The 27,140-nt window shown below is 38.1% G+C and overlaps 1 protein-coding gene across 6 annotated transcripts in view; it reads right to left on the bottom strand.

The window, feature by feature from the left end:
- Positions 1 to 11,347: 11,347 nt before the first annotated feature.
- LOC106883330 (proprotein convertase subtilisin/kexin type 4) overlaps positions 11,348 to 27,140 on the bottom strand; it is a 154,347-nt gene continuing 138,554 nt past the window's right edge. For all 6 annotated transcript variants that reach the window (XM_052966058.2, XM_089349802.1, XM_052966059.2 and 3 more), the window contains exons 17-20: positions 26,409 to 26,568; positions 19,832 to 20,002; positions 14,195 to 14,322; positions 11,348 to 11,641 (exon numbers count right to left, since the gene is read on the bottom strand). In XM_052966058.2, the coding sequence (XP_052822018.1) occupies positions 11,394 to 11,641; positions 14,195 to 14,322; positions 19,832 to 20,002; positions 26,409 to 26,568 (707 nt within the window). In that variant the 3' untranslated portion in view covers positions 11,348 to 11,393. The remainder of the gene's footprint in view (positions 11,642 to 14,194; positions 14,323 to 19,831; positions 20,003 to 26,408; positions 26,569 to 27,140) is intronic.

Here is a 27,140-nt window from a genome sequence, read left to right on the forward strand (position 1 = left end):
AAAAAACGAATTTTTTTAAAGTGTAAAAAATATTTTGAGTTATTTTTAATTTTTAATAGAAGTAACAAGTAATAACAAATAGAAGCAATAAACTTGTAATAAAATTTTTTAGTTTTAATAAAAGCTAATATTTTCTAAATCTAAATATTTTATTTGAAATTTTATCCTTAGCTGCAATATTTTAAGTAAAGATTTTCTTGTTTTGTAACTTATCAGATGTACTATGTTCTCCTGAACTTTTCCAAGTGTAATAACTTGTCCTGTAATTTTCCTGTTAATAATGTTATTTCTATTGCTCACATTTTTCCATGTAATATATATATATATACAGGGGTCAGACAAAATAATGGAAACACCTTAAAATTTCAAGCAAACTTATTTTAATATGGGATAGGACTGCCTCTGGCAGTAATTACAGCTTGAATTCTATAAGGTATGAATTCCTACAAAGTTTGAATTGTTTCCAAAGAAATTTTTGTCCATTCTTCAGCTAAAACAGCCTCCAGTTCTTGTAATGATGATGGTGGAAGATATTGACTCCTTACTTGTTTTTCTAAAATGCACCATAAATGTTCAATAATATTGAGATCTGGGGACTATGGTGGCCAGATAAGATGTTCAACTTCACTAGAATATTCCTCGTGCAATTCAGTAAAAACTTTAGCTGTGTGAATGGTGCTTTATCATCCTGAAAGATTGGGCTTCCCTCCGGAAACAGTTCCGCAACCATAGGATGAATTTGATCAGATAAAATGCTTAAATAGTCTTGACTATTAATTCTGCCATGAAGGGAAATCACTGGGCCAGCAGATTTCCAAGATATAGCCCCCCACATCATCACAGATCCTCCTCCATGGTTAACAGTTGGAAGAAGGCAGTCTGGGTCAGATACTTCTTTTGATTGTCTCCACATGTATACTCAGCTGGTGGTTGGAAATAAGGTAAAGGACGACTCGTCTGAGAAAATAACATTCTTCTACTGCTCTAGGGACCAATTCTGTAGGTTTTTAGTCCACTCTAAATGCTTTGCAACGTTTGTTTTTGAAAGTAGTGGTTTTCTGATTGCAGCCTTCCTGTGAAATCTGGCTTTGTGCAACCCATGGTGAACAGTTTTTATGGAAACTGGGTTCTCAAGGTGGTCATTAAGCTCTGCAGTAATTTTGGGAGCTGTACTTTTGTGTTCCTTTCTAACAATTCATGTAAGAGTCTGATGGTCCCTATCTGAAAATTTTGGTTTTCTTCCGGAATTTTATTTTGACAAGGAGGTTTTTCCTTCTTTCTCAAAGGCTGTCATTACTTTCGAGACAGTACTTCTTGATACACCAAACATTTCGGTGGCTTTCATTTACGCTAGCGCCTGCCATACGAACACAAACAATTTGACCTCTTTGAAAGTCTGATAGATCTGTCATTTTAATGAATTTTAATTACCTTTTTCTGATGATATCTGAAAAGAAACAGCAATTTTAGCAAAACATATTAAGCAACACTAATAATAAACCAAAACATAAAAGTAAACAAGCTTTTGATGGTTTTATAGATATTTCAAAATTATGATGCTATGATGCTAGGTGTTTCTATTATTTTGTCCAACCCCTGTATATATAGATAAAAACAGTCATGACCGGTTCTTAGGGTTACCCAGAGTTTTTGCATCCATAAAGTGCTTAGTGTTACATATGTTCCGTCAGATTCTAAAGCAGGGTCTGATGAGACGTATGTAAAGCTAACTGCTTTATGGGTAATCCTCTGAACTGGTCATAATTATCTTTATCTAAATATTCTACTGCTCTATAACTTGGAGTGTACTTCTCTTTCAGATTTATGACTTACTGACAATATACATAGATATCTATATGTATATATGTATATATATATGTGTGTGTATATATATATATATATATATATATATATATATGTATGTATGTATGTATGTATGTTATCAATCAGTTTCATTTCTGTATTTCTTGTCCATAGAGAAAGAGCCGGACTCTAACATAGATTCAAGGCTCCTTCATTGGAACTTTTATCAACATCATCTAGGTATTTGTGCATATATGTGTGTGTGTGCAGTATTTGGGTTTATTGTATGTGCAGATTTGTATGTTTGTTTTATGGATGCGTTTTTATGTATATATTTTCATGTCTAGATGCATGCATATGTATTTATGTGCTAAATTTTTGGAAAGTTTTACATATCTTCACAGTTCCATTGATGGCTTGAATCTGTAGTCTTCTAATCAGCCTTTTTCTTTCAGGTTTTGAGAACCCTAATTTTTCCAGGTTTTTGTTGAGGCAGTTCGTTACATATCCCAATGCCCCAACAATCACAGGTATGAATCTGAACTTGTAGTCTGGGTGGAGTATCTGCAAATTTCTCAGTAGCTCGGCGTAGTTGTTCTCTTTTTCTCTAATCTTTAGCGTGATGTTGACATCCGCAGGACAGCTGATTTCTACTACTGTACACAGTTTCTCTTCTCTGTCCCAGATTACTATGTATGTATGTATGTATGCATGTATGTATAAGAATTTTCAGAATGCTGTCATTTTTCATTCAAACAACATGTCCTACCCATCTACACTGAATTCTCATCAGCATGCTTTGGATGCTGGAGATATCACATTTTCTTAAGATTTTGGCATTGGATATCTTATCTTGCTATTCTATGTTGCATATGTTGTACAAACAGCTCATGTGGAAGGTTTTAAGTTCCTTTAGATGTCTGTAGTAGGAAGTCCATGCTTCTGCTCCATACAAAAGTGTGTTCAAAGTACAAGATTTGCATACACTTATTTTAGTTTTCAGACTGAAATCATGTTCATCCCACAAACGATGCACAAATCTTCCAAAAGCACTAGTATCCTTAGCTATTCTAACATTGATTTCATCACCAAGAGCACTCTTAAAGTTTACTGTACTTCTAAGATACTTAAATGACCTGACTTATTTGAGTGGCTTGTTGTTTATCATCAAGTTTGAATCTTGAAGTATGTCCTGTCCCAACAAGTGGAGGGATATCATAACAGAGGAAGACCTCTCCTTAGCTATAAGGATAAGTTGAAGCAATCTCTAAAGTCTCCACAACTTAACCCATTGCCTACCAGTGATCTCATATGAGATCACTTAAAAATTACAAATTTCGTAATTATCTGCCAATATTTACACATATCAAACCTTCTTGCTATATCTACTAGGTATATTTCTCTGATATTCAAATGAGGGTTGCTAATTTTTCACCCAATATCTCGCTTATTTCTATTTAAAATGTTATTTTGAAATGTTATTTTGATCATTCCAGCGTGTTTCTAAGGCTGTTTTATGCTAGAAATCAAAGTTTCATAAAAAAAATTCCAGTTAATAGAATTATGGGAGGTAATGGGTTAACCTGAGATCTTAGAAAAGTCATTGGCTACATCAATGAGCATGGCATAATATGTGTCATGATGCATCCAAACAATTTGAGTTGAAGAAAAAGAATAACAGAAGAACTATATCCCACAGTCAACAGACACACTTGCCCAGTCTCAGGTAAAATCAAAATCATCAATGTTTCCATTGCAACTTCATAGCAAAATCCATACCTGAACTGAAATTACATCCATGCATCCATTGCAAATAGATGCAACTTCTTAGTTTTTTTTTCCTTTCTTTCTATTACTCTCTTTAAGTCATCTCAATGTAGGACTATTGAATGTGGAGAATGAATGGGATAACATGAGTCTCCCTCATGTGAACCCAACAGAGGGACCAGCTATCCTAGTGGACAGCAGTATAGCAGTGGCATATGGTAGTTGTTGTATTGGGTGTGCTGCCATCAAATTTCAAGCAGGGGTATAACAAAAGTTTTCCATTAAGATTTGTGATTAAATTAATGAGTAAAGTTAATATTTATAATGAATTTGCCATTTTTGATGGGTGTGCACTGCACACCTAGCACATCCAGAATATATGCCCGTACAGTATAGTAGATAAGGCAATTAAAGACATGAAAACAAGGAAAGCCCCAGGTCCATCTTGAATCACTGCTGAGATGCTCAAACTATCTGGCAAGGTAGGATACAAGCTAGTCGCCTGCACAGTTAATCATGTCCTCTAGGAAGGTGTAATATCAAGTGACTGGTGTAGTAACATTATTGTTAGCTGCTACAAGTGTAAGGGAGATGCCTTAGATAGAAGCATCAGAGTCTTGAAACAGGTGATGAAAATTACGAAGAAAGTTATAGCCAAATTAATTAGGAGTAGAATTGGGCTAGATGAAATGCAGTTAGGTTTTGTCCCAGAGAGAAGCACTACTGACGCTATTTTCATAGCTAGGCAACAGTAAGAGAAATATTTAGCCAAGAATAAACCATCATACTTGGCACTTATTGATCTAGAGAAGTGGTTCCCAACCTTTTCACTACCAATGACCCCTTTCATTTAAATGAGTTTTCCCACGGACCCCTTTAGATATGTTTACTCTTATGAATATATATATATATATATATATATATATGAATAATAACAATAAATGGAGCAAAACGCATATAAATAAAAGTTCCTTTAATTCCTACACATGTTTCAAAATATATGTGCACTCTACTCCAAAGAAGTAAGAGCTGCTGGAATTGCACATATATTCATCGACGATGAACTTTTATTTATATGCGTTTTGCTCCATTTATTGTTATTATTCATATCTACTCAAAATGCATTGCTTTAACTTGGTATCTCTACCTATAAAACGAGTGTGATATCCTGTTTTTTTGTGTGATTTTTGCAACCCATGGTAACTATTAACATATTTACATTGTCAAGGTTTTTTTAAACTGAGATAATATTAATAAACTTATATATATATATATATATATATATATATATATATATATATATGAAATTCTGAATTTAGTTCACAGACCACCAGTGATCTAGAGAAAGCCTTCAATAGAACATCCTGTTGTGTAATATGGTGGTCTCTGAAGTAGCTCGGGGTAGATGAGTGGCTTGTAAAAGCTGTACAGGTGGGTGGGTGGGTGAGTGAGTGAGTGAGTGAGTAAGTAAGAAAACAATGATAGAAGGCAATGGAAGAGAGACACTAAAGGAGCAACATGTTTCATGGTAGGAGAGATAGCAAGTGATGGATTGTCATAGAAATGGTCAATGGTAAGAGAGTATGATGTATGTCCCTAAAATATCATCTGGAGAAGAGGAAGAGGTGCCTTCATGTCCCCACTACTCAGACATTCCCAATACACTCATCTCTCATCTCATCATCCATATTGTGGCTAACCTCTCAGGTGCTACACTAATGTCAAGGCCTTTTTTCGTTCCTTTCCAGAATGTTACAACTAGGAATTCCCTCTCTGAACATATTTTTCTTGCAGCCATTGACACAACAACAGTTAAAAGTTAACCATATCAATCTCACTGGTTCCAGAAGGCTACAAAAGCCATAGGCACTGTTACTTACTCTTGATAATTTCCCTGCTCTCCAAAACAAACTCCCATTAGTTATGTTTATTCTATGTTCTATACATTATTTGTGATTAATTTGATCATGTGGTTTCTGTGCTATTCAATTTATTGAATTAAGTTTTGATGTTTCAAATTCTGAAAGTATAAAGCAGTCAGTTCAAAAAGTTTTCATTACATAATTGTATACACCCTGAAGCCAATAGTACATACTTAAAAAATCTGTGTTCTAATCATTTCTTCCATTGTTATCTATGTATCAGTGCTAACCTACATTTTATGCTTAATCTTTCAACTATATCATGTCAAATTCCAATGTATGGTCCATGTTACTATAAATGTTAGTAAAAGAATTCCAGTCTATTGTTAGCAGTACCATGTTCTCAGAAAGTGTTGTGTACATCATTACTTCATTCACCATTTGCCTTCCAAATGGTGAATTTCTTGTCGTATGACCATGTAACCATACCCAATCATGTGTTAGCAAATATGACTTGGTTGCATGTACCATGCTTTCACTAGTTGTTTTAGGTGCCCTTTTTTGTCATGAGCAGACATGGACATCCTCTTTGTCCTATCATTGACTCAAAACATTGAGGATGTGACATCAAGGAGAGAAAGCACTCAGTTGATCCTCATTTCAGCTGAGAAGAATGGTGCAACATGATATAAAAAATTGTCTTACTCAAAAGTACAACCCTGTGAGGCATTATACCAGCATGACTGCAGTTCAATGACTGAAACAAGTCAATGATAAAAGATAATTTATTTGCTTCATGTGTTAGTCATGAAATTTATTTTCGCCTATGTGTTTGCTAAATTATCAGATAGATAATGTTCAATGCTCAAAACAAATTTAATCAGTCACTATTTCTCTGTGATTTACTATATTTAATAAACAATTTTTAAAATCTAAAACTGTGATATATTACAGAGTAACTCTACTTAGCAACAAACCTTCTAAAAAAAAGGGTAAAATTCATATGGAGTTGGCTGCACTAATTATCAATGAAAACAAAATTATTACTACAGTGTGGAAGAAGGTGGTGAACTAGTAGAACCATTAGCATACTGAGCAAGATGCTTAGTGGCATTTTGTCCGTCTCCATGTTCTGAGTTTAAATTCTGCTGAAGTCGACTTTTCCTTTCATCCTTTTGGGGTTAACAAATTAAGTACTAGTCAAGTACTGGGGTCGATGTAATCGATTATCCCCCTCCCCACAAATTCCAGGCCTTGTGCTTATAGTAGAAAGGATTATTACAGAGGAGAAGAGACATACCCATTCAAAAGACATATTATTAACTTCACTTAAACAGTCATTATTTGGTGTAAACATTTTTGTTGTTCCAGTTGTGACCTGGTCACTGACACAGTTTCTCTGTGTGTGTTTTTGAATGACTAACATGCCTTCCATGCTGTAAATTGTTTTATTGGCACCAATTTAAGATAGAAAAGAGAAACAGGCTCACTATTTTTCGATCTCATATTTCTGTTTATAATGACTAACATTATTTGTAAAATTAGCAGTTAATTTCTTCATATAATTTCACTATATACTGTATATATTTTACCAAACACTGCATGTTTTAATGTAATTTTTTGTACATTGCATATTTCAGTACAATTTCAATGCACATTATACATAGGCAAACGTAAGCTCGCAAGGAATGAAGCCAGTATGCTCCGTTGGATGTGTCATGTCAATGTGAATACCCGTCAGAGTGTAAGTATCTTGAGAGAAAAGCTGAACATTAGAAGCATCAGTTGTGGTGTGCAAGAGAGACGATTGCGCTGGTATGAACATGTGGTGAGAATGGATGAGGATAGCTGCGAGAAAAAGTGCCACACCCTAACAGTTGAGGGAACCCGTGGAAGAGGTAGGCCCAGGAAGACCTGGGCTGAGGTGGTGAGGCAAGACCTTCGTACATTGGGCCTCACTGAGGCGATGACTACTGACCGAGACCTTTGGAAATGTGCTGTGCGTGAGAAGACCCGGCAAGCCAAGTAAGATCGTTGCCAGTGCCCCTGGACTGGCTCTTGTGCGGGTGGCACATGAGATGCACCATTTTGAGCGTGGCCGTTGCCAGTACCGCCTGACTGGCTCCCGTAGGATTTTCGAGTGAGATCGTTGCCAGTGCCCCTGGACTGGCTTGTGCGGGTGACACATAAAAGACACCATTTCGAGCGTGGCCGTTTTCGTGCGGGTGACACGTAAAAGCACCCACTACACTCTCTGAGTGGTTGGCGTTAGGAAGGGCATCCAGCTGTAGAAACTCTGCCAAATTAGATTGGAGCCTGGTGTTGCCATCCGGTTTCACGTCCTCAGTCAAATCGTCCAACCCATGCTAGCATGGAAAGCGGACGTTAAACGATGATGATGATGATGATGATGAAAGGAGTGGCTGTGTATAGGCATAGGAGTGCCTGTATATAGGTGTAGGAGTGGCTGTGTGGTAAGTAACTTGCTTACGAACCACATGGTTCCAGGTGGCACCTTGGGCAAGTGTCTTCTACTATAGCTATGGGTCAACCAAAGCCTTGTGAGTGAACTTGTAGACGGAAACTGAAAGAAGCCCATTGTATATATGTATATGTATATATATATATATATATGTATGTGTGTGTGTGTATATGTTCAATGTTAGTGATATGATTTAATGTTGGACATTGTTTTATTTATGCGCCCTTTTTAAAGCCTAGCCAGGCTCATGGGTCCGGTTTCCCAGTTTCTATGGCATATGTGTTCCTCCCAGCTGGAAAGGACGCCAGTCCATCGCAGCGTTACTCAAGAAACAGGAAGAAAGAGTGAGAGAAAGTTGGGGTGAAAGAGTACAACAGGGGTCGCCACCACCCCCTGCTGGAGCCTCATGGAGCTTTAGGTGTTTTCGCTCAATAAACACACACAATGCCCGGTCTGGGAATCAAAACCACGATCCTCCTACCATGAGTCCACTGCCCTAACAACTGGGCCATTGCACCTCCACATTGGACATTGTAATAAACAGGAAATGACATGATGCACAACATTTCTCTTCCTTTTTTATTAGCGTGAAGAGGAGAGGCTATACCTGTGGTTGTTTGATCCTAAATTGACTCTGATTTAGTAGACTTATAATCAAAGGTATTCAAATCACGTGTATCCTGTCTTATCTTATTTAGCAATACTGTACCTTAGACTATATTAAACAATGTTTTCTTTTTTAAGATGGCAGGGTATGATTTAAGTATTTGAGGGAGATTTGACCATTGCCATTTCTAACAAGACATGTAACCATATAGAAGCTTCCTCATTGGTTTGAGGCTGTACATGAAGTCTTTTTAGGTCTACAGGTTTATTAGGCTGGAACTTATTACAATTTCCATGGCATATAGTTGATCAAGATTATAATACACCCCACTGAACAGAATGTCAGTCTGTCACAGGGTGAACCTCCAGCTGTTGCTGATACTTATTCTCATCTGAATGGACTAGAGCAATGTGAAATGAAGTGTTTTGCACTGCACAATCTGGAAATTGAAACTTTGATCTTGCAATCATGAGTCCATGCGCCTTCATAGGTTTTCCTAAAATGGAGCATAGAAGTAAGGTAGAGTTAGTAAAGGCAGAGTTCACAGTAAGTTTAAATTGCTGAACACTGATACCGGAAGGGGAAACATGAGTTAGAACCAAATGTTAAATGTAGCTCTGAGAAGGAAAATTAAGCAAGTTTTGAAATGATCAGATTATGAAAGGTATATCGTGTGAATTTAGGTGAAGGTTGTGTGCAGCAAATACTTTTGAGGGGCAATGAGCTGCTGTAGTAACAGTAAAAGGGATGGAGAGAAATAACAGTCTGACAGTTGATTATTAATTTTATTTTTTACTTTCTGAGTCTAGAGGAAAGAGTAGTACCCATGACCTTTGGAGGCCCTCTGAGACTGGTGAGCTTGCTGCTCACTGGTCTTGGAGGGCCTGCAATTGTCGTGTTTAAACTGTTACTAGTTGATACTTGTAGGAAAGATATGAGAAGGGAAGAAATGCTATAGGGCTGATGTTCTGGGGAGGGGGAAAGGGCCGAGCATAGTAGCTAGTGTAGGGCTGACAAGAGGTGGAAAACATAAGTGGGTTGGGATACCTGAATGGAGGAGATACAAGAGCAGCCAGCCCTGAGGAACAAAGAGCATTGCAATAGTGATAGAAGAGACAGAGAGAAGAAACAGCATGTCTGTGGGCCAGAGCTGAAGTATGTCTGTTAGTCAATAGATATCATTCTCTTGACTGGATCTTCTTAGGATATACTCCTAGGTGTTTCTATGCATATGCTGTATTTTCCAGCAGCCACGTCAAATTTTTCACCAAAATTTACAGCCTAAAATGGTAGATCATCTTTGGAGGATGAAAAATTCCATGAGAAATGCAGCAGGATTTGGAAAGAGTAATGGTGTTAGAATGTTTACATACATGTTTACACTAAATACTACACTGAATTGTATGCTAGAAAAGACAGTAAGTAGCAAGGATTGTATAGGGCTGAGGAATAATTCATGAGCATTTTTTTCAAATTTAAAAATGCATGCAGAAATAAAATGCATTGGTAAAATGTTTTATGTTATTCAAAAGAGATTTTTTTGCTCTACAAGACAGTGTGTTTTGATTTTTAAATTTTATTGATTTTTGTGTGTTTTCAGATCATTAAAATGGAATGTCAAGTGGACAAAACTGAGCATTTTCAACACCATTTGCTTTTTGCATTTAATCAAGGTGTTGAGGTTGCCAAAGTTGCTCATGAGATTTGTGCTGTATATGAAGAAGGGGCAATGCCTCAAAGTACTGACTGCTGTCGGTTTCCGTGCTTCAAAAATGGGAATTTTGACCTTAAGGATGGATCACACACTGGTCAACCAATTGAGTCCGAAGAGAGACTGAATCAACTTCTTCACGAAAATCCATGTCAAACGACCAGAGAATTGGTGGAGCAGATGGATTGTGATAAAAAAAACTGTGGTGAACCACCTTCACTCAATGGGCAAGGTTTAGAAACTTGGCGCTTGGTGCCACACACTTTGAGCGTAAACAACAAAAATCAACGCTCCACAATTGCAGCCAGTTTGCTTGCTCAACATCACTCAACACATGGTCACAAACAGCATTTTCTTTACCACATTGTCACTGACAATGTAAAATGGTGCCTTTACGTCAATATGAAGCAGCGAAAAGAATGGCTCAGCTCCAACAAACAAGCGACTTTGTGAACAAAACAAGACCTTCATCCTTGAAAGACCATGTTGTGTGTATGGTGGGACTGGGAAGGCATAATTCATTATGAACTGCTTGAGCGCAACCAAACACTTGATGTGGAGCTCAATGAAGCAATTCAGCAAAAAAGGCAAAACAGGTGAAATGGCATTCTTCTGCAACATGACAATGCCTATTCTCACGTTGCCAATATGACCAAAGCTGCAATTCAAGAACTTGAATGGGAAGTGCTGCCTTGTCCTCCATACTCTCCAGACTTGGCGCCATTAGATTTTCATCTCTTTTGACTGCTTCAGAATGCTTTGCATGGTGTTCTGTTCAATAATGCCATGGAATTGCAGGCTTGATTGGACAAATTCTTTGAGTCAAGACAGAGATTTCCATTGCTGAGGCATCAAAAAACGTACTGAACGATGGGAGGAAGTCGTAAACAACAACGGAGAGTATATTATTGATTAATTTGTTGTAGTTTTTTGTGTTTAAAATAAGTTTGAAAAAATAAACGAGATGTCGGAAATATCTAGAATATGTGTGTGGTGTGTTCTATTTAAAATGAATTTACTAAAAAAAACAACAAAAATACTGTAATAGAATGCAGTCATTAATGAAGACATAAAATTAATTCTTATGGATTATTCAGAGAAAGAAACAATCAAGATTAGATGAAAGATAACTTTTATTTCATACAAATATAATTCATTCATCTATTTTATTTCAATTTTTTCTTCATCTTCATCTCCTGAATCTCCGCTTAATACTAATTTGTTTGAGCTTTGATCACCGACCTTTTCATATCTGTTAGCCCAGCAAAATTTATGATGTAAAAGACTGAAGTACAATATCATAAGACATATAAGAATCATCAAGAGAATTATACTAAAAGAAACTAATAGGAAAGTGAAATTTGTATGAGTTTTTGCTTTTGCTTCATTTTGACGCTTTTGTAGACATTCTGGAAAGAGAAAAATGAAGGAAGAAAACTAAGAAAAATAATTTGAGTTCCATTACAAAATAAAAACAAAATTCTTGTTAGAGAATGTATAAAAATCCCATATTAACAAAACAAATAATAAATTACAATTTTTCCTTAAACCTGAGTAATTTCAGGGGACCAGTACATAGTTAAGGTTATCCATTTTTTCTTCAAATGAAAGGGAATTTCACCTGAATAACGTATTTGTCAATCACTATATTAATTCCCCATTAATACTTTTGCAGTATTTTCCCCCATGGCTAAGATAGAAGAGGAAAACAGCACTTATGACTTCAGAGCTGCTGAAACTGGGAGGATGAGAGGTAGGAAGCTACTGTAACCCATTGGTTTATACTGAAGAAGCCAGTTTGCAACACAAAAGAATCTGATAAAGTGCACCCAAGGGTCAGGTGGTGATGTCAAATTGGGAAAGAGATTTAAGTTACACATAACAACAGCCACAAACCGTCCAATGGGCTTCTATAATGTTTTGGCTGACCAAATTTCATTTTCAAAGCTTTGGTGAGAAATTAATGGAGTTGTAAGATGGTTGGGTAAGTTGTCTTGTGATATATCTTCTGGCTCTTTATGTTGACAGCAATGTTAGTGACAACACTGATACTAAACTAACTTTATCAGCCTAAGTCAGCAAACTTTCCCTTGTTTAACACATTGGTGGCACAGAGAGAGGAGACTTCTGTATTACCCTTTTTTACTTGCTTCAGTCATTTTGACTGCAACCATGCTGGAGCACTGCCTTAAAAAGGGGCTTTTAGTTGAAGCAATCGTCGACCCCAGGACTTATTTTTTGCAAGCCTAGTACTTAATCTATCGCTTACTTTTGCTGAACTGCTAATTTACAGGGATGTAAACATCAGTTGTCAAGCAATGGTGGGAGGGGAGGGGCAAACACAGACACAAAGACACACACACATAAATGTATACATATATATATATATATATACACACACACACACACACACACACACACACAATGGGCTTCTTTCAGTTTCCATTTACCAAATCCACTCACAAGGTTTTAGTTGGCCTGAGGCTATAGTAGACGACATTTGCCCAAGGTGCCATGCAGTGGGACTGAACCTGGAACCATGTGGTTGAGAAGCAAGCTTCTTATCACACAGTCATGCCTGCACCTTGACAATTGCTTGTCTTCCTCAAAGAAGTTTGCTGAGGTTTGCACATGTATGTGCAATGCATCGTCAGCCATGGCCAATAGAGATCCTATATGTTTGATCAGGGCTCACCTGGAACTTAAATAACAACAACAACATTGGCAGCAGTTGGAAAATGTGCTCAGACTAGCTCATTGCAACTAATCCAATAAACCAGTGCATGTATGTGTACAGCATGGTCTTCTACATTAACCAAAGACATGGTATGTGCAAATGTGTAGGTCTGTAGAAAACTAGTGGGTGTTGAGATGGTCCAGGTGGACACTGGTGCCTAAAGGGGCACTAGGGTGGGGGGCAGTAGAGAAAAAGGAGGCGTTGGGAGGAAGGCAGTGGATTGGGGAACGCTATGAATTTATTATAATATTATTATAATATTGTATACAAATTATATAATATTATATTAAATATTAAATGATTCATAGTATATATAAATTAGTAAAATATAAAATATTTATTTATATATAAAAATAGGGGGTGGGGGCGCATGGGAGGGCAGTGGCCCAAAAAGTTTGAGAATATCTGGTTTAGATGATGAAGATTCAGTTGTTTGATCAACTGGATTACCTGCTCCTGAATTAGCGAATAAGTGGCTGAGTATTCTACAGATATGCGTACCGTTAACTCTGGTCATATGTGGCAGAAATATTCTGTTTCATGTTAAAATAGCCAGATCTGACCTCTCACACCTACACTATAATATCATTCTAAAATTAAGTAATCGCATCATTGAAATCTCAAAGCTACGAGATAATTCATGATTAATTCTAAACAATGTGAATAAATAAGCATTAAATTTTATAGTATAATCTGAATGCTAAAGAGTTAAAGTAATTCTCAGGTTGAACCAGTATGACACAGTGTATGACAAGGCTAAACCATTTAAACAAGGCTCAACCATTTAAACAATGCTAAAACCATTTAAACAAGGCTGTACCATTGAATTACAGGTACAGGGTATCTGAAGGGCTTCTATCCCCAGTTTCACTCACAGGGTATGGGCTGACTTGAGGTTATAGAAAATTAACTTGTGCCCAAGTTGTTATGCAGTGGGATGGAACCTGGGAGCTCATGGTAAGGCAGCAGCAGCAAACTTCTTAGCCATTTGGCCATACTACACAGCATTAACAGGGGGAACAATATGAAAAAGTAAACAAAAAAACCAAAAAACCCCCCATACAATACAAGGAAATTAACAACACTGTCAAAACAATAAAATAATAATATTATCAGTGAAATATTAAAAAAAACCTAATAAAAACATCAGCAACAAACAACAAAAAGACAAAGAAAAAAATGAGAAAGAAAAGTTAATAAAATGAAATTTGTAACTTTTTCTAACCTGCAGATTTGCAGAAAATGGAAGCTGTGCTTAATCTGCATTCATTTTTAAATTTGATATATGAAGACCGGCATAGATTGCAGTCTAAACTTGATGAACCTCGGCAAGTCAAACAGGATTCATGACATCTGTGGAGAAAAAGTAAGATACTTTACTTGCAGCATAATGTATATATAGGACTTTCATGTTTCTGTGACTTGTTGAATGAAGGTTGTACATAATAAATCAGATGTTTCATATGATGGAATATATTTTGAGACTGAATAAAAAGATAGTAGTTTGAAAAATAGAACAGAAAATTATCTCAGATTAACTTGCATACCTAATATATTTTATATGGATCATCATCATCATCATCGTCGTTTAACGTCCGCTTTCCATGCTAGCATGGGTTGGACGATTTGACTGAGGACTGGTGAAACCAGATGGCTACACCAGGCTCCAATCTGATTTGGCAGAGTTTCTACAGCTGGATGCTCTTCCTAACACCAACCACTCTGAGAGTGTAGTAGGTACTTTTACGTGCCACCGGCACGAAGGCCAGTCAGGTGGTACTCATAACGGCCACGCTCAAAATGGTGTATTTTACGTGCCTCCTGCACAGGAGCCAGTTCGGCGGCACTGGCAACGATCTCGCTCATACATACATATGTGTAAGTGGTTTCAAGATCACAGAGTGAGGGACTATGTTGTAGGCTTTCCCCAGGCTGACAAATGCTGAGCTAAGTACAACAGTTTATTTTTAGTTAAATACTCCTGCAGTTGCCCCACCAGGAAGTAGTACTTTTCCCTTACACAAAACTGAACTGCTTCTTATCAAGTCTAACTTTCTCTCCAACTAATTTATAACTCTTTCTGTAACTTTCATGACCTGGCCATTTACTATGCAAGTAAGTAGGCTATATATCCAACACCACCAGATATTTTAAGCTTCACAACAACATCATGTTGCATAGGGAGGTATTACCTTGATGAAATTTTTGGGCTGCCCCTAATCACGTGTGATGTCTTCCACATGTATACATGTATATATGTATGAGTGTATGTTTGTGACTATGTGTGTGACTTGTCAAGCCAAGTGAAATCATGGTTGTGGCCAGTACCAGTGACACATAAAAGGCACCCACCATACCCTATGGAGTGGTTGGCATTAGGAAGGGCATCCAGCCATAGAAACCACGCCAAAGTCAGACTGGATCCTGGTGCAGCTCTCCTGCTTGCCAGTTCCAGTCAAACTGTCCAACCCATGAGAACATAGAAAGCAGATGTTAAATGATGATGATACACACACACACACACACAAATTGTGTCATCCCATAAATAACAACCCAATATATATATATATATATGCACACACACACACACATACATATTGTTTTTAACTCAAACAAATTACTCTAAGTACAATATAATCTGTTGTACTTCTATGACAGAATAGCAAGAAACCTACACAAGAGACAGATAGTTATAACAGAAGTTATTCTTATGCATAAATAATAGAATAGAAATATTTGACATATTTAAAAATTAATTTTCTTTTTTCTGTATTAGAATACATAAGATTTACAGTTATTTTGTTTTATTTCATATTTTGTAGTATAAAAAAACAACTCTGAATAGACACTCTTCTTCTTTTTGTAGCTAGTATACATGTTTACATATCTATGTACAATACACACATATAATTGTATGTGTGGGTGGATAATGATCACTTGAATTTAGAAATTTTGAAAAGAGAGAGGCACAGAAGTGCAACAACGAAACGCTATTAAATGTTGAGAGTGCAAGGAAGAAAGAAAGTCTTGCCAATGTTGACCCAACAGAGAGATCAGCCACTATACTTGACAGCAATGTGATACATAAAGCAATTAAGGCAGGAAAAGACATTGGATCCACCGCCGCCACCACCACCACCACTATTTTATGTCTGTTTTCCATGCTGGCATAGGTAGAATGGGTCATCATCCAAGTCAGTTCTTATTCGGAGTTAGAGTACTTACTTGTAGTTTCCATTTTGGTGTGGTTTCTACAGCTGGATGCCCTTCCTATCACCACCACTTTACAGAATGTACAGGGTGCACTTAATGCAATTATTATCCTTGTCCTGGTCAGGGGATGCAGTTACACAGAGACATGCACAAGTATACACAACAACACAAGTACACGGTTATCTAAGCAGACAAAGAGACATACACAGACAGACAGAGACATACACAGACAGACAGAGGCATGCATGTACATATTCACATACATACACATTGATACAGGTATACATAGTTACCTAAACAGACATAGCTACATACAGATACATGTAAATATATATATACACACATAAACATCAAGTTATCTAAACAGACCTATACAAACACACACAAATAAATATATATATATATATATGCATGCATGCACGCATGTCTGTATGTATGCATATATAATGTTCAGTGGAGGCGCAATGGCCTAGTGGTTAGGGCAGCGGACTCGCGGTCATAGGATCGCGGTTTCGATTCCCAGACCGGGCGTTGTGAGTGTTTATTAAGCGAAAACACCTAAAGCTCCACGAGGCTCCGGAAGGGGGTGGTGGTGAACCCTGCTGTACTCTTTCATTAAAACTTTCTCTCACTCTTACTTCCTGTTTCTGTCGTGCCTGTATTTCAAAGGGTCAGCCTTGTCACACTGTGTCACGCTAAATATCCCCGAGAACTACGTTAAGGGTACACGTGTCTGTGGAGTGCTCAGCCACTTGCACATTAATTTCACGAGCCGGCAGTTCCATTGATCGGATCAACTGGAACCCTCGTTGTCGTAACCGACGGAGTGCCAACAATACATAATGTTCAGAATTGATTAAGACTGCCATTTTTATCAATCTATGGAGAAATAGTTAACTTTTGCCATGTGTAAAAAAAGTGCCGATCTCTGACTGTGAAGAGAACTAGGAAGACATGTGATGAGGTGGTGAAGCATGATCTTCAAACATTGGGCTTCATGGAGGCAATGACAAGTGACCAAGACCTTTGGTGTTACGCCATGCTTGAAAAGACCTGTCAAGTCATGTGAAACCATAGTCATGACTGATGCTAGAGTCATGTAACTGGCACCTGTGCTGGTGGCATGTAAAAAGCACCCACTACACTCTTGGAGTGGTTGGCATTAGGAAGGACATCCAGCCATAGAAACCACGCCTAATCTGACTGGAACCTGGTGCAGCTCTCCAGCTTACCAGTTTTAGTCAGTCTAACCCATGCCAGCATGGAAAGCAGATGCTAAATGATGATGATGATGATGATGATGATGATAATAATATATGTGTGTGTGTGTGTGTATATATATATATATATATATATATATATATATATATATATATAAATTCAATAATAGGACGAATTCTTTTACAAGAATTTATCAAGTAGCTAGCATGGAAAAAACCTCATAAGGGAAAAAATCCATCATTTATTCCCGAAATATATATTTATATTTATATAAGGGCATTACTATATAATGCGAGTAGAAGTTGTATAATACTACAATAACTACGAAATCATGATCTATAATTTAGTTCGTTTTTAAGGGGTTGTCTTTGAGAGTTGCATTTCCTCGCATTCGGTAAAAATGTGCTTTTTATAGTAGTCTGACCTTAGAGTCCCTCATGGCGTGAGGTGTTATTATATAGTAATGCCCTTATATAAATATAAATATATATATATATATATATATACTTTATTTAAAAGCAGCAGAAATATAACAAAAAACTGTTACTCTGAGTTTCACGTTCCCGTTCATCGGACAAAACTGTCCGATGAACGGGAAAGTGAAACTCCGAGTAACAGTTTTTTGTTATATTTCTGCTGCTTTTAAATAAAGCATATTACTCTACCTCTGGTATTTGAATACTCTTTTTTCCACCTTGTTGCACATTTCATGTGCTTACTCTGGTATATATATATATATATATATATATAGCTCTTACCCCTGCTGGCGACAAAGGGACTCTCACTCAGAGTAAAAGGCAGACTGTATGACGCATGCGTACGAACAACCATGCTACATGGCAGTGAAACATGGGCTGTAACTGCTGAGGACATACGTAAGCTCGCAAGGAATGAAGCCAGTATGCTCCGTTGGATGTGTAATGTCAATGTGAATACCCGTCAGAGTGTAAGTATCTTGAGAGAAAAGCTGAACATTAGAAGCATCAGTTGTGGCGTGCAAGAGAGACGATTGCGCTGGTATGGACATGTGGTGAGAATGGAGGAGGATAGCTGCGTGAAAAAGTGCCACACCCTAACAGTTGAGGGAACCCGTGGAAGAGGTAGGCCCAGGAAGACCTGGGCTGAGGTGGTGAGGCAAGACCTTCGTACATTGGGCCTCACCGAGGCGATGACTACGGACCGAGACCTTTGGAAATGGGCTGTGCGTGAGAAGACCCGGCAAGCCAAGTAAGATCGTTGCCAGTGCCCCTGGACTGGTTCTTGTGCGGGTGGCACATGAGATGCACCATTTTGAGCGTGGCTGTTGCCAGTACCGCCTGACTGGCTCCTGTAGGATTTTCGAGCGAGATCGTTGCCAGTGCCCCTGGACTGGCTTGTGCGGGTGGCACATAAAAGACACCATTTCGAGCGTGGCCGTTTTCGTGCGGGTGACACGTAAAAGCACCCACTACACTCTCTGAGTGGTTGGCGTTAGGAAGGGCATCCAGCTGTAGAAACTCTGCCAAATCAGACTGGAGCCTGGTGTTGCCATCCGGTTTCACCAGTCCTCAGTCAAATCGTCCAACCCATGCTAGCATGGAAAGCGGACGTTAAACGATGATGATGATGATGATATATATATATCGCATACATATCAACACAGGTAATAACACAGTGATCTAAACAGAGAGACCTACACAGACACATAGGTATATATAGACATATACCTCAACATAAGTACTAATGTTAATTAAATAGAGACTGAGAAACCTGTAAAGATACATAAGGATAAATATACATATGGATATATATATATTGGGTTGTCCGGAAAGTTTGTGCCAATTTTCCAAAAGGTCCTTCTCACTCAACTCATGTGGTACCCAAACATCGTAGCGATTTGTGTACCCAAGCTTTACCAGGTGCTCATGAATGACGGATTTTGATAGGTTGAGGCTTTCTGCCAATTCTTGGGTTGTGCAATGTGGGTTATTCTCAATTAATGACTTGATTTGGTCATCATCTGTAGTTGATGGTTTGCCTGATCGCTCTTTATCAATAAGGCTACAATCTCCAGCTCGGAACCTTACGAACCACTTCCATACAGTTCTTTCGGATAAAGAAACATCACCGTAAGCTGCGCATATTTCTTTGATTGCTTGTGAGGTATTTTTCTCTTTACGGAAAAAGAAAAGCATCAAGTGCTGAAAATGAACTTTCTTATCTTCCATTTCAAAGGGTTACAGAATTAACACAGATTATAGGAACATAAACCTTCTTCCATGAAAAGATAGCATAAATGGAGGTGTAGTCAAATCCTATTTTATGGACTCAACCATGTTCTAAAATAAGTCGAAAGGTAAGCTGCTATAAATCGGCACGAACTTTCTGGACAACCCAATATATATATATAAAAATCAACAAAGGTACAACATAGTTATTATCTAAATACCTTTTGCATATTGGACTATTGCTAGTGCCATTGATGTCTTGGTAAAATCCCATAGAACAAGGGGTGGGGAAACAAGAACCTTTTATAAGAATGAAATTACTAGAACAAGTTAAACATTGTTTCTCTCCTGGACCATAACAACTTGCACACATTCGGAAACATGGAAAGCACCTGCAAAAGATGAAAAAAATAGAATTTATTATAACAGGTAAGATTGTCAGGTCAAATCAAAAGCTTATTCAGACAAAGATTGTACACAAATAAGTGAAGATATCTTTTGTTTCTTACTTGTTTCAGTCATTTGACTGTGGCCATACTGGAGCACTGCTTCACAAAGTTTTAGTTGAACAAATCAGCCTCAGGACTTCTTTTTCTTTTTTTTTGAAACCTTGTACTTATTCTATTGACCCCTTTTGCTGAACGGCTAAGTCATGGGGACATAAACACACTAATGCTGGTTGTCAAGTGGTGGTGAGGGAACAAACACAGACACACACACACATAGAGATATACACTATCTATCTATCTATCTATATATCATCATAAATATACAGGGATTAGCAATTGAGTTGCTTCTCCAACATACTGAACATTTAGAAATAGCAGTCAAAGAACTACTGATTCCAAACTACAAATTTTTCTCTAAAGCGGATGGCGATATTTATGGCACACATAGAACAAAAAACCGGAGGGAAAAGCGTAAACAAACCAAGCCTTAAGTTAATTGGATACGAATCGTTTCATGGTTAAGTGAATGGAAATTTCACTATTCCAATCTTGGAATAGTGAAATTTCCATTCACTTAACCATGAAACGATTCGTATCCAATTAACTTAAGGCTTGGTTTGTTTACGCTTTTCCCTCCGGTTTTTTGTTCTATGTGTGCCATAAATATCGCCATCCGCTTTAGAGAAAAATTTGTAGTTTGGAATCAGTAGTTCTTTGACTGCTATTTCTAAATTTTCAGTATGTTGGAGAAGCAACTCAATTGCTAATCCCTGTATATTTATGATGATAAATAGTTTTACCGATAAAGGTTTTTTTCATACTGAACTACTTGGCAAAATTGTTAATTATCAATTCTATTATTAATTGACGATTCTCTGCCCTTATTCTTGTATCTATCTATCTATATATATATATATATATATAAAATATATATATATATATATCTGTGTCTGTGTGTGTCCCCCACCACCACTTGAGAACCGGTGTTGGTGTGTTTACAACACTGTAATTTAGTGGTTCACAAAGGGGAAGGGAAGTGGACATGGATTCACCCATCAGAAGAATTACAATGGAATTGCTCACCCTTAGTAGTTCTTGGTGTTTCTTACTACTTGATGTGATTAGCCAGAACAAAGACTACCTGAGAGGTCTTATAGTACCCACCTGAATAATATATCACTATATATATATATATATATATATATATATATATATATATAAATAGATAGATATACATAAATGAGCCTCTTTTAGTTAACATCTACCAAATCCACTCACAAGGTTTTGGTCAGCCTCGCCCTATAATAGAAGACACTTGCCCAAGGTGCCATGCAGAGGGACTGAACCTAATACCAAATGACTGGGAAGCAAACTTCTTAACCATACAGCCAAACCTGTACCTATAAGTATATATGCATAAATTGTTTTTGTATATATGACTATATAGGTATAAGGTGTGGCTGTGTGGTAAGAAGCTTGCTTCCCAAACATATGGTTCCAAGTTCAGTCTCACTGTCGCACCTTCGACAAATGTCTTCTACTATAACCTAACCTTGGGCCAAACAAAATCATGTGAGTGGATTTCATAGATGGAAACTGAAAGAAACTCATCACACACACATATGTAAATATATATAAATATGTTGTTGTACTTGGGGATGGTCATATTACCAATTTAGCCAATAAAAACACACGCACTGTATATTTGGTGTTAATTTGCTTCAGCTTTATATTACATTATATTACATTAATCCTATTTCGGCCAGAATTCTTTCGTCACATTTCTGTGACCTCATCAGTGGTCCTTTGCTTTCTTCTTTCTTATGTGTGTCTCACCTTGCTAACTATCAGCCATTTTGTATTTTGTATTCCTATTGTATGTGTCTATGCATGCGTATCCCTCAATGTGTGTCTATGTTTTTATATATATATATATATATATATATATCAAAATAAGCAACAAGGATATCCAAAAGTAATGCAGTACGATCATTTCATGTGACTCCATTTAATTGAGCAATGTAAACATTACATCAAATATAAAATCTAGAGCAATCTTCAGCTGCACAAAGAAAAAAGAAATTTAATGAAATTACATTTAAACAGAAGGACATATTTTTATAATTAAATCTAAACTCTCCAAGTTGAAAAGGAGGAATACAAAAAACCATTTTGACTTAGCCAGACCATACATATTCCTCCTTTTCTACTTGAAGAGTTTAGATTTAATTATAAAAATATGTCCTGTTTAAATGTAATTTCATTAAATTTCTTTTTTCTTTGTGCAGCTGAAGATTGCTCTAGATTTTATATTTGATGTAATGTTTACATTGCTCAATTAAATGGAGTCACATGAAATGATCGTACTGCATTACTTTTGGATATCCTTGTTGCTTATTTTGATTTTAATCACCTTATTTTGAAACTGTATGGATAATACCATACTAAATTCTGGTGCCTAAACTTAAGTACCATATTCACCTGAATCTATATATATATATATATATATATATATATATATATATATATATATATATATATATATATAAACATACTAATGCTGTGAGTTTTCTGCTAAGATTGTTAACAGATACTATATTTTTTACCAAATTTTTTTGTTAAAAAAATATATATTTAATATATATATATATATATATATATATAGAGTTATTAATATTTCTAAGTCTCTCTAAAGGAGACTACGGCAGCGGTACTGGAAATTAATAGTTATCGCCAAGCCAACATGGCAGTCCCAAAATTAGGACGAAAGCTGCCGTGAATTAGCTCCAAGAAGCCATCGCCTCTAGCTAGCTATGTGACACACGAAACCTGTGTCCTTTATAACCTTCGAACAGGGGAGGTCAGCAGTGTCCCCCTGCTGGTTTGGCATCTGCAGACTAGACTAGTTTCAGGGTGTTGCCCCTTGTCAATGCAGAGTAGCCAAGCCTTAGCCAGGCGGCGCTGCTGACTATCTGCTCGAAGGTTATTTATCTAATTTCAGTGGAATCTATCCACTGGTTTTCAGAAATAGAGTTATTAATATTTCTAAGTCTCTCTAAAGGAGACTACGGCAGCGGTACTGGAAATTAATAGTTATCGCCAAGCCAACATGGCAGTCCCAAAATTAGGACGAAAGCTGCCGTGAATTAGCTCCAAGAAGCCATCGCCTCTAGCTAGCTATGTGACACACGAAACCTGTGTCCTTTATAACCTTCGAACAGGGGAGGTCAGCAGTGTCCCCCTGCTGGTTTGGCATCTGCAGACTAGACTAGTTTCAGGGTGTTGCCCCTTGTCAATGCAGAGTAGCCAAGCCTTAGCCAGGCGGTGCTGCTGACTATCTGCTCGAAGGTTATTTATCTAATTTCAGTGGAATCTATCCACTGGTTTTCAGAAATAGAGTTATTAATATTTCTAAGTCTCTCTAAAGGAGACTACGGCAGCGGTACTGGAAATTAATAGTTATCGCCAAGCCAACATGGCAGTCCCAAAATTAGGACGAAAGCTGCTGTGAATTAGCTCCAAGAAGCCATCGCCTCTAGCTAGCTATGTGACACACGAAACCTGTGTCCTTTATAACCTTCGAACAGGGGAGGTCAGCAGTGTCCCCCTGCTGGTTTGGCATCTGCAGACTAGACTAGTTTCAGGGTGTTGCCCCTTGTCAATGCAGAGTAGCCAAGCCTTAGCCAGGCGGCGCTGCTGACTATCTGCTCGAAGGTTATTTATCTAATTTCAGTGGAATCTATCCACTGGTTTTCAGAAATAGAGTTATTAATATTTCTAAGTCTCTCTAAAGGAGACTACGGCAGCGGTACTGGAAATTAATAGTTATCGCCAAGCCAACATGGCAGTCCCAAAATTAGGACGAAAGCTGCCGTGAATTAGCTCCAAGAAGCCATCGCCTCTAGCTAGCTATGTGACACACGAAACCTGTGTCCTTTATAACCTTCGAACAGGGGAGGTCAGCAGTGTCCCCCTGCTGGTTTGGCATCTGCAGACTAGACTAGTTTCAGGGTGTTGCCCCTTGTCAATGCAGAGTAGCCAAGCCTTAGCCAGGCGGCGCTGCTGACTATCTGCTCGAAGGTTATTTATCTAATTTCAGTGGAATCTATCCACTGGTTTTCAGAAATAGAGTTATTAATATTTCTAAGTCTCTCTAAAGGAGACTACGGCAGCGGTACTGGAAATTAATAGTTATCGCCAAGCCAACATGGCAGTCCCAAAATTAGGACGAAAGCTGCCGTGAATTAGCTCCAAGAAGCCATCGCCTCTAGCTAGCTATGTGACACACGAAACCTGTGTCCTTTATAACCTTCGAACAGGGGAGGTCAGCAGTGTCCCCCTGCTGGTTTGGCATCTGCAGACTAGACTAGTTTCAGGGTGTTGCCCCTTGTCAATGCAGAGTAGCCAAGCCTTAGCCAGGCGGCGCTGCTGACTATCTGCTCGAAGGTTATTTATCTAATTTCAGTGGAATCTATCCACTGGTTTTCAGAAATAGAGTTATTAATATTTCTAAGTCTCTCTAAAGGAGACTACGGCAGCGGTACTGGAAATTAATAGTTATCGCCAAGCCAACATGGCAGTCCCAAAATTAGGACGAAAGCTGCCGTGAATTAGCTCCAAGAAGCCATCGCCTCTAGCTAGCTATGTGACACACGAAACCTGTGTCCTTTATAACCTTCGAACAGGGGAGGTCAGCAGTGTCCCCCTGCTGGTTTGGCATCTGCAGACTAGACTAGTTTCAGGGTGTTGCCCCTTGTCAATGCAGAGTAGCCAAGCCTTAGCCAGGCGGCGCTGCTGACTATCTGCTCGAAGGTTATTTATCTAATTTCAGTGGAATCTATCCACTGGTTTTCAGAAATAGAGTTATTAATATTTCTAAGTCTCTCTAAAGGAGACTACGGCAGCGGTACTGGAAATTAATAGTTATCGCCAAGCCAACATGGCAGTCCCAAAATTAGGACGAAAGCTGCCGTGAATTAGCTCCAAGAAGCCATCGCCTCTAGCTAGCTATGTGACACACGAAACCTGTGTCCTTTATAACCTTCGAACAGGGGAGGTCAGCAGTGTCCCCCTGCTGGTTTGGCATCTGCAGACTAGACTAGTTTCAGGGTGTTGCCCCTTGTCAATGCAGAGTAGCCAAGCCTTAGCCAGGCGGTGCTGCTGACTATCTGCTCGAAGGTTATTTATCTAATTTCAGTGGAATCTATCCACTGGTTTTCAGAAATAGAGTTATTAATATTTCTAAGTCTCTCTAAAGGAGACTACGGCAGCGGTACTGGAAATTAATAGTTATCGCCAAGCCAACATGGCAGTCCCAAAATTAGGACGAAAGCTGCTGTGAATTAGCTCCAAGAAGCCATCGCCTCTAGCTAGCTATGTGACACACGAAACCTGTGTCCTTTATAACCTTCGAACAGGGGAGGTCAGCAGTGTCCCCCTGCTGGTTTGGCATCTGCAGACTAGACTAGTTTCAGGGTGTTGCCCCTTGTCAATGCAGAGTAGCCAAGCCTTAGCCAGGCGGCGCTGCTGACTATCTGCTCGAAGGTTATTTATCTAATTTCAGTGGAATCTATCCACTGGTTTTCAGAAATAGAGTTATTAATATTTCTAAGTCTCTCTAAAGGAGACTACGGCAGGAGACTATATATATATATATATATATATATATCTGTGTGCATCTTTGTTTGCTCCCCATCCCCACCACTTGAAAACCAGTGTTGGGTGTGTTTATGCCACTGTAACTTAGTGCTTCCCAAAAGAGACCAATAGAATATGTACCAGGCTTTAAAAAAAATTGTAAATACTGGGGTTGATTTATTTGACTACAATTCTTCAAGGTGGTGCCCCAGCATGGCCACAGGCTAATAGCTGAAACACGTAGAAGGTAAAAGATAAGATTTGTATTTATACATATACATAGAAGTAAACTATCTTTCTGAGTATATTTTTAGTTCATCAAAATGGAATTACTCCGCTCAAAGGTTCTTTGTCTTGCAAGTTACTAGAGAACCCTGTCAGTGCTGGTGCCACTTAAAAAGCATTCAGTCCATACTGTAAAGTGGTTGGCATTTGGAAGGTCATCCAACTGTAACAACCATGCCAAAGCTGACATTTTCTTGCTGGTGTCACATAAAAAGCATTCAGTCCACTCTGCAGGATGGCTGGTGTTAGGAAGGGCATCCAGCTGTAAAACCATGCCAAACACAGACCCAGAAGTCTGGTACAGTCTTCTGCCTGGCCAGCTCCTGTCAAACCGTCCAACCCATGCCAGCATGGAAGGTGGATGTTAAATGATGATGATGGCACAAATATACACACACAAACACAAAACCTTTAAAGAGCTACTTACTCTCCATCGACACGGTATTCAGAGGCGGCACACACACTTGTCTGTATACATGTGTTTCCAGACAGTCTGTAATCTTTCAAACATGAAGTACAGTTGCTGGCATTATGTTGACAAGTATCACAGGGATTTTTACAAGGGCTACATTTCTGGTCGGCTTTGTCTGTAAAAGAAAATAAGATGGCAGTTTAAAACAATTTGTTTATTACAGTATCACAGTATCAAGTAGACTATTAGATGTTGTTATACACCACAGATCACAGCCAGGGTTGGATTTAAGCCAATTATATAGATTTGTTCAAATTAGGCTCTGTGCCAAGAGATGGCCTCACACACATTTTCAAGCAGAGGACACTATGATAAATTTTTAGTATATCATTATGGTAAATAGTGGAGCCTCAAGCCTTCAATGCTTTTTAGCTGGGATTGACACACTACATGAAATATAAAACATCAATCTTCAGCTTTTATAGAGTAGAGGACCTTATTGACAATTCTCTAATTGGGCCCCAAACTTCCTAGTGCCTGTCCCGGTCACAATACAACCCCCGACATTGTTGTAGCTTTCAAATAATACCACCCTGCTGACAAGGTGGATCGGCCAACATCCTCACTGAATGAAGCACCAGCACAGGGTTACTTATTTTTGGTTGAGTAGGTTGGAGCAATGTGAAATGAAGTGTTTTGCTCAAGAACACAATGCACTGCTAGTCTGGGATTAGAAAGCACAATCCT

This window comes from Octopus bimaculoides, chromosome 3 (genome assembly GCF_046866305.1).
Source record: "Octopus bimaculoides isolate indiv1 chromosome 3, ASM4686630v1, whole genome shotgun sequence".
Classification (NCBI taxonomy): Eukaryota; Metazoa; Mollusca; class Cephalopoda; order Octopoda; family Octopodidae; genus Octopus; species Octopus bimaculoides.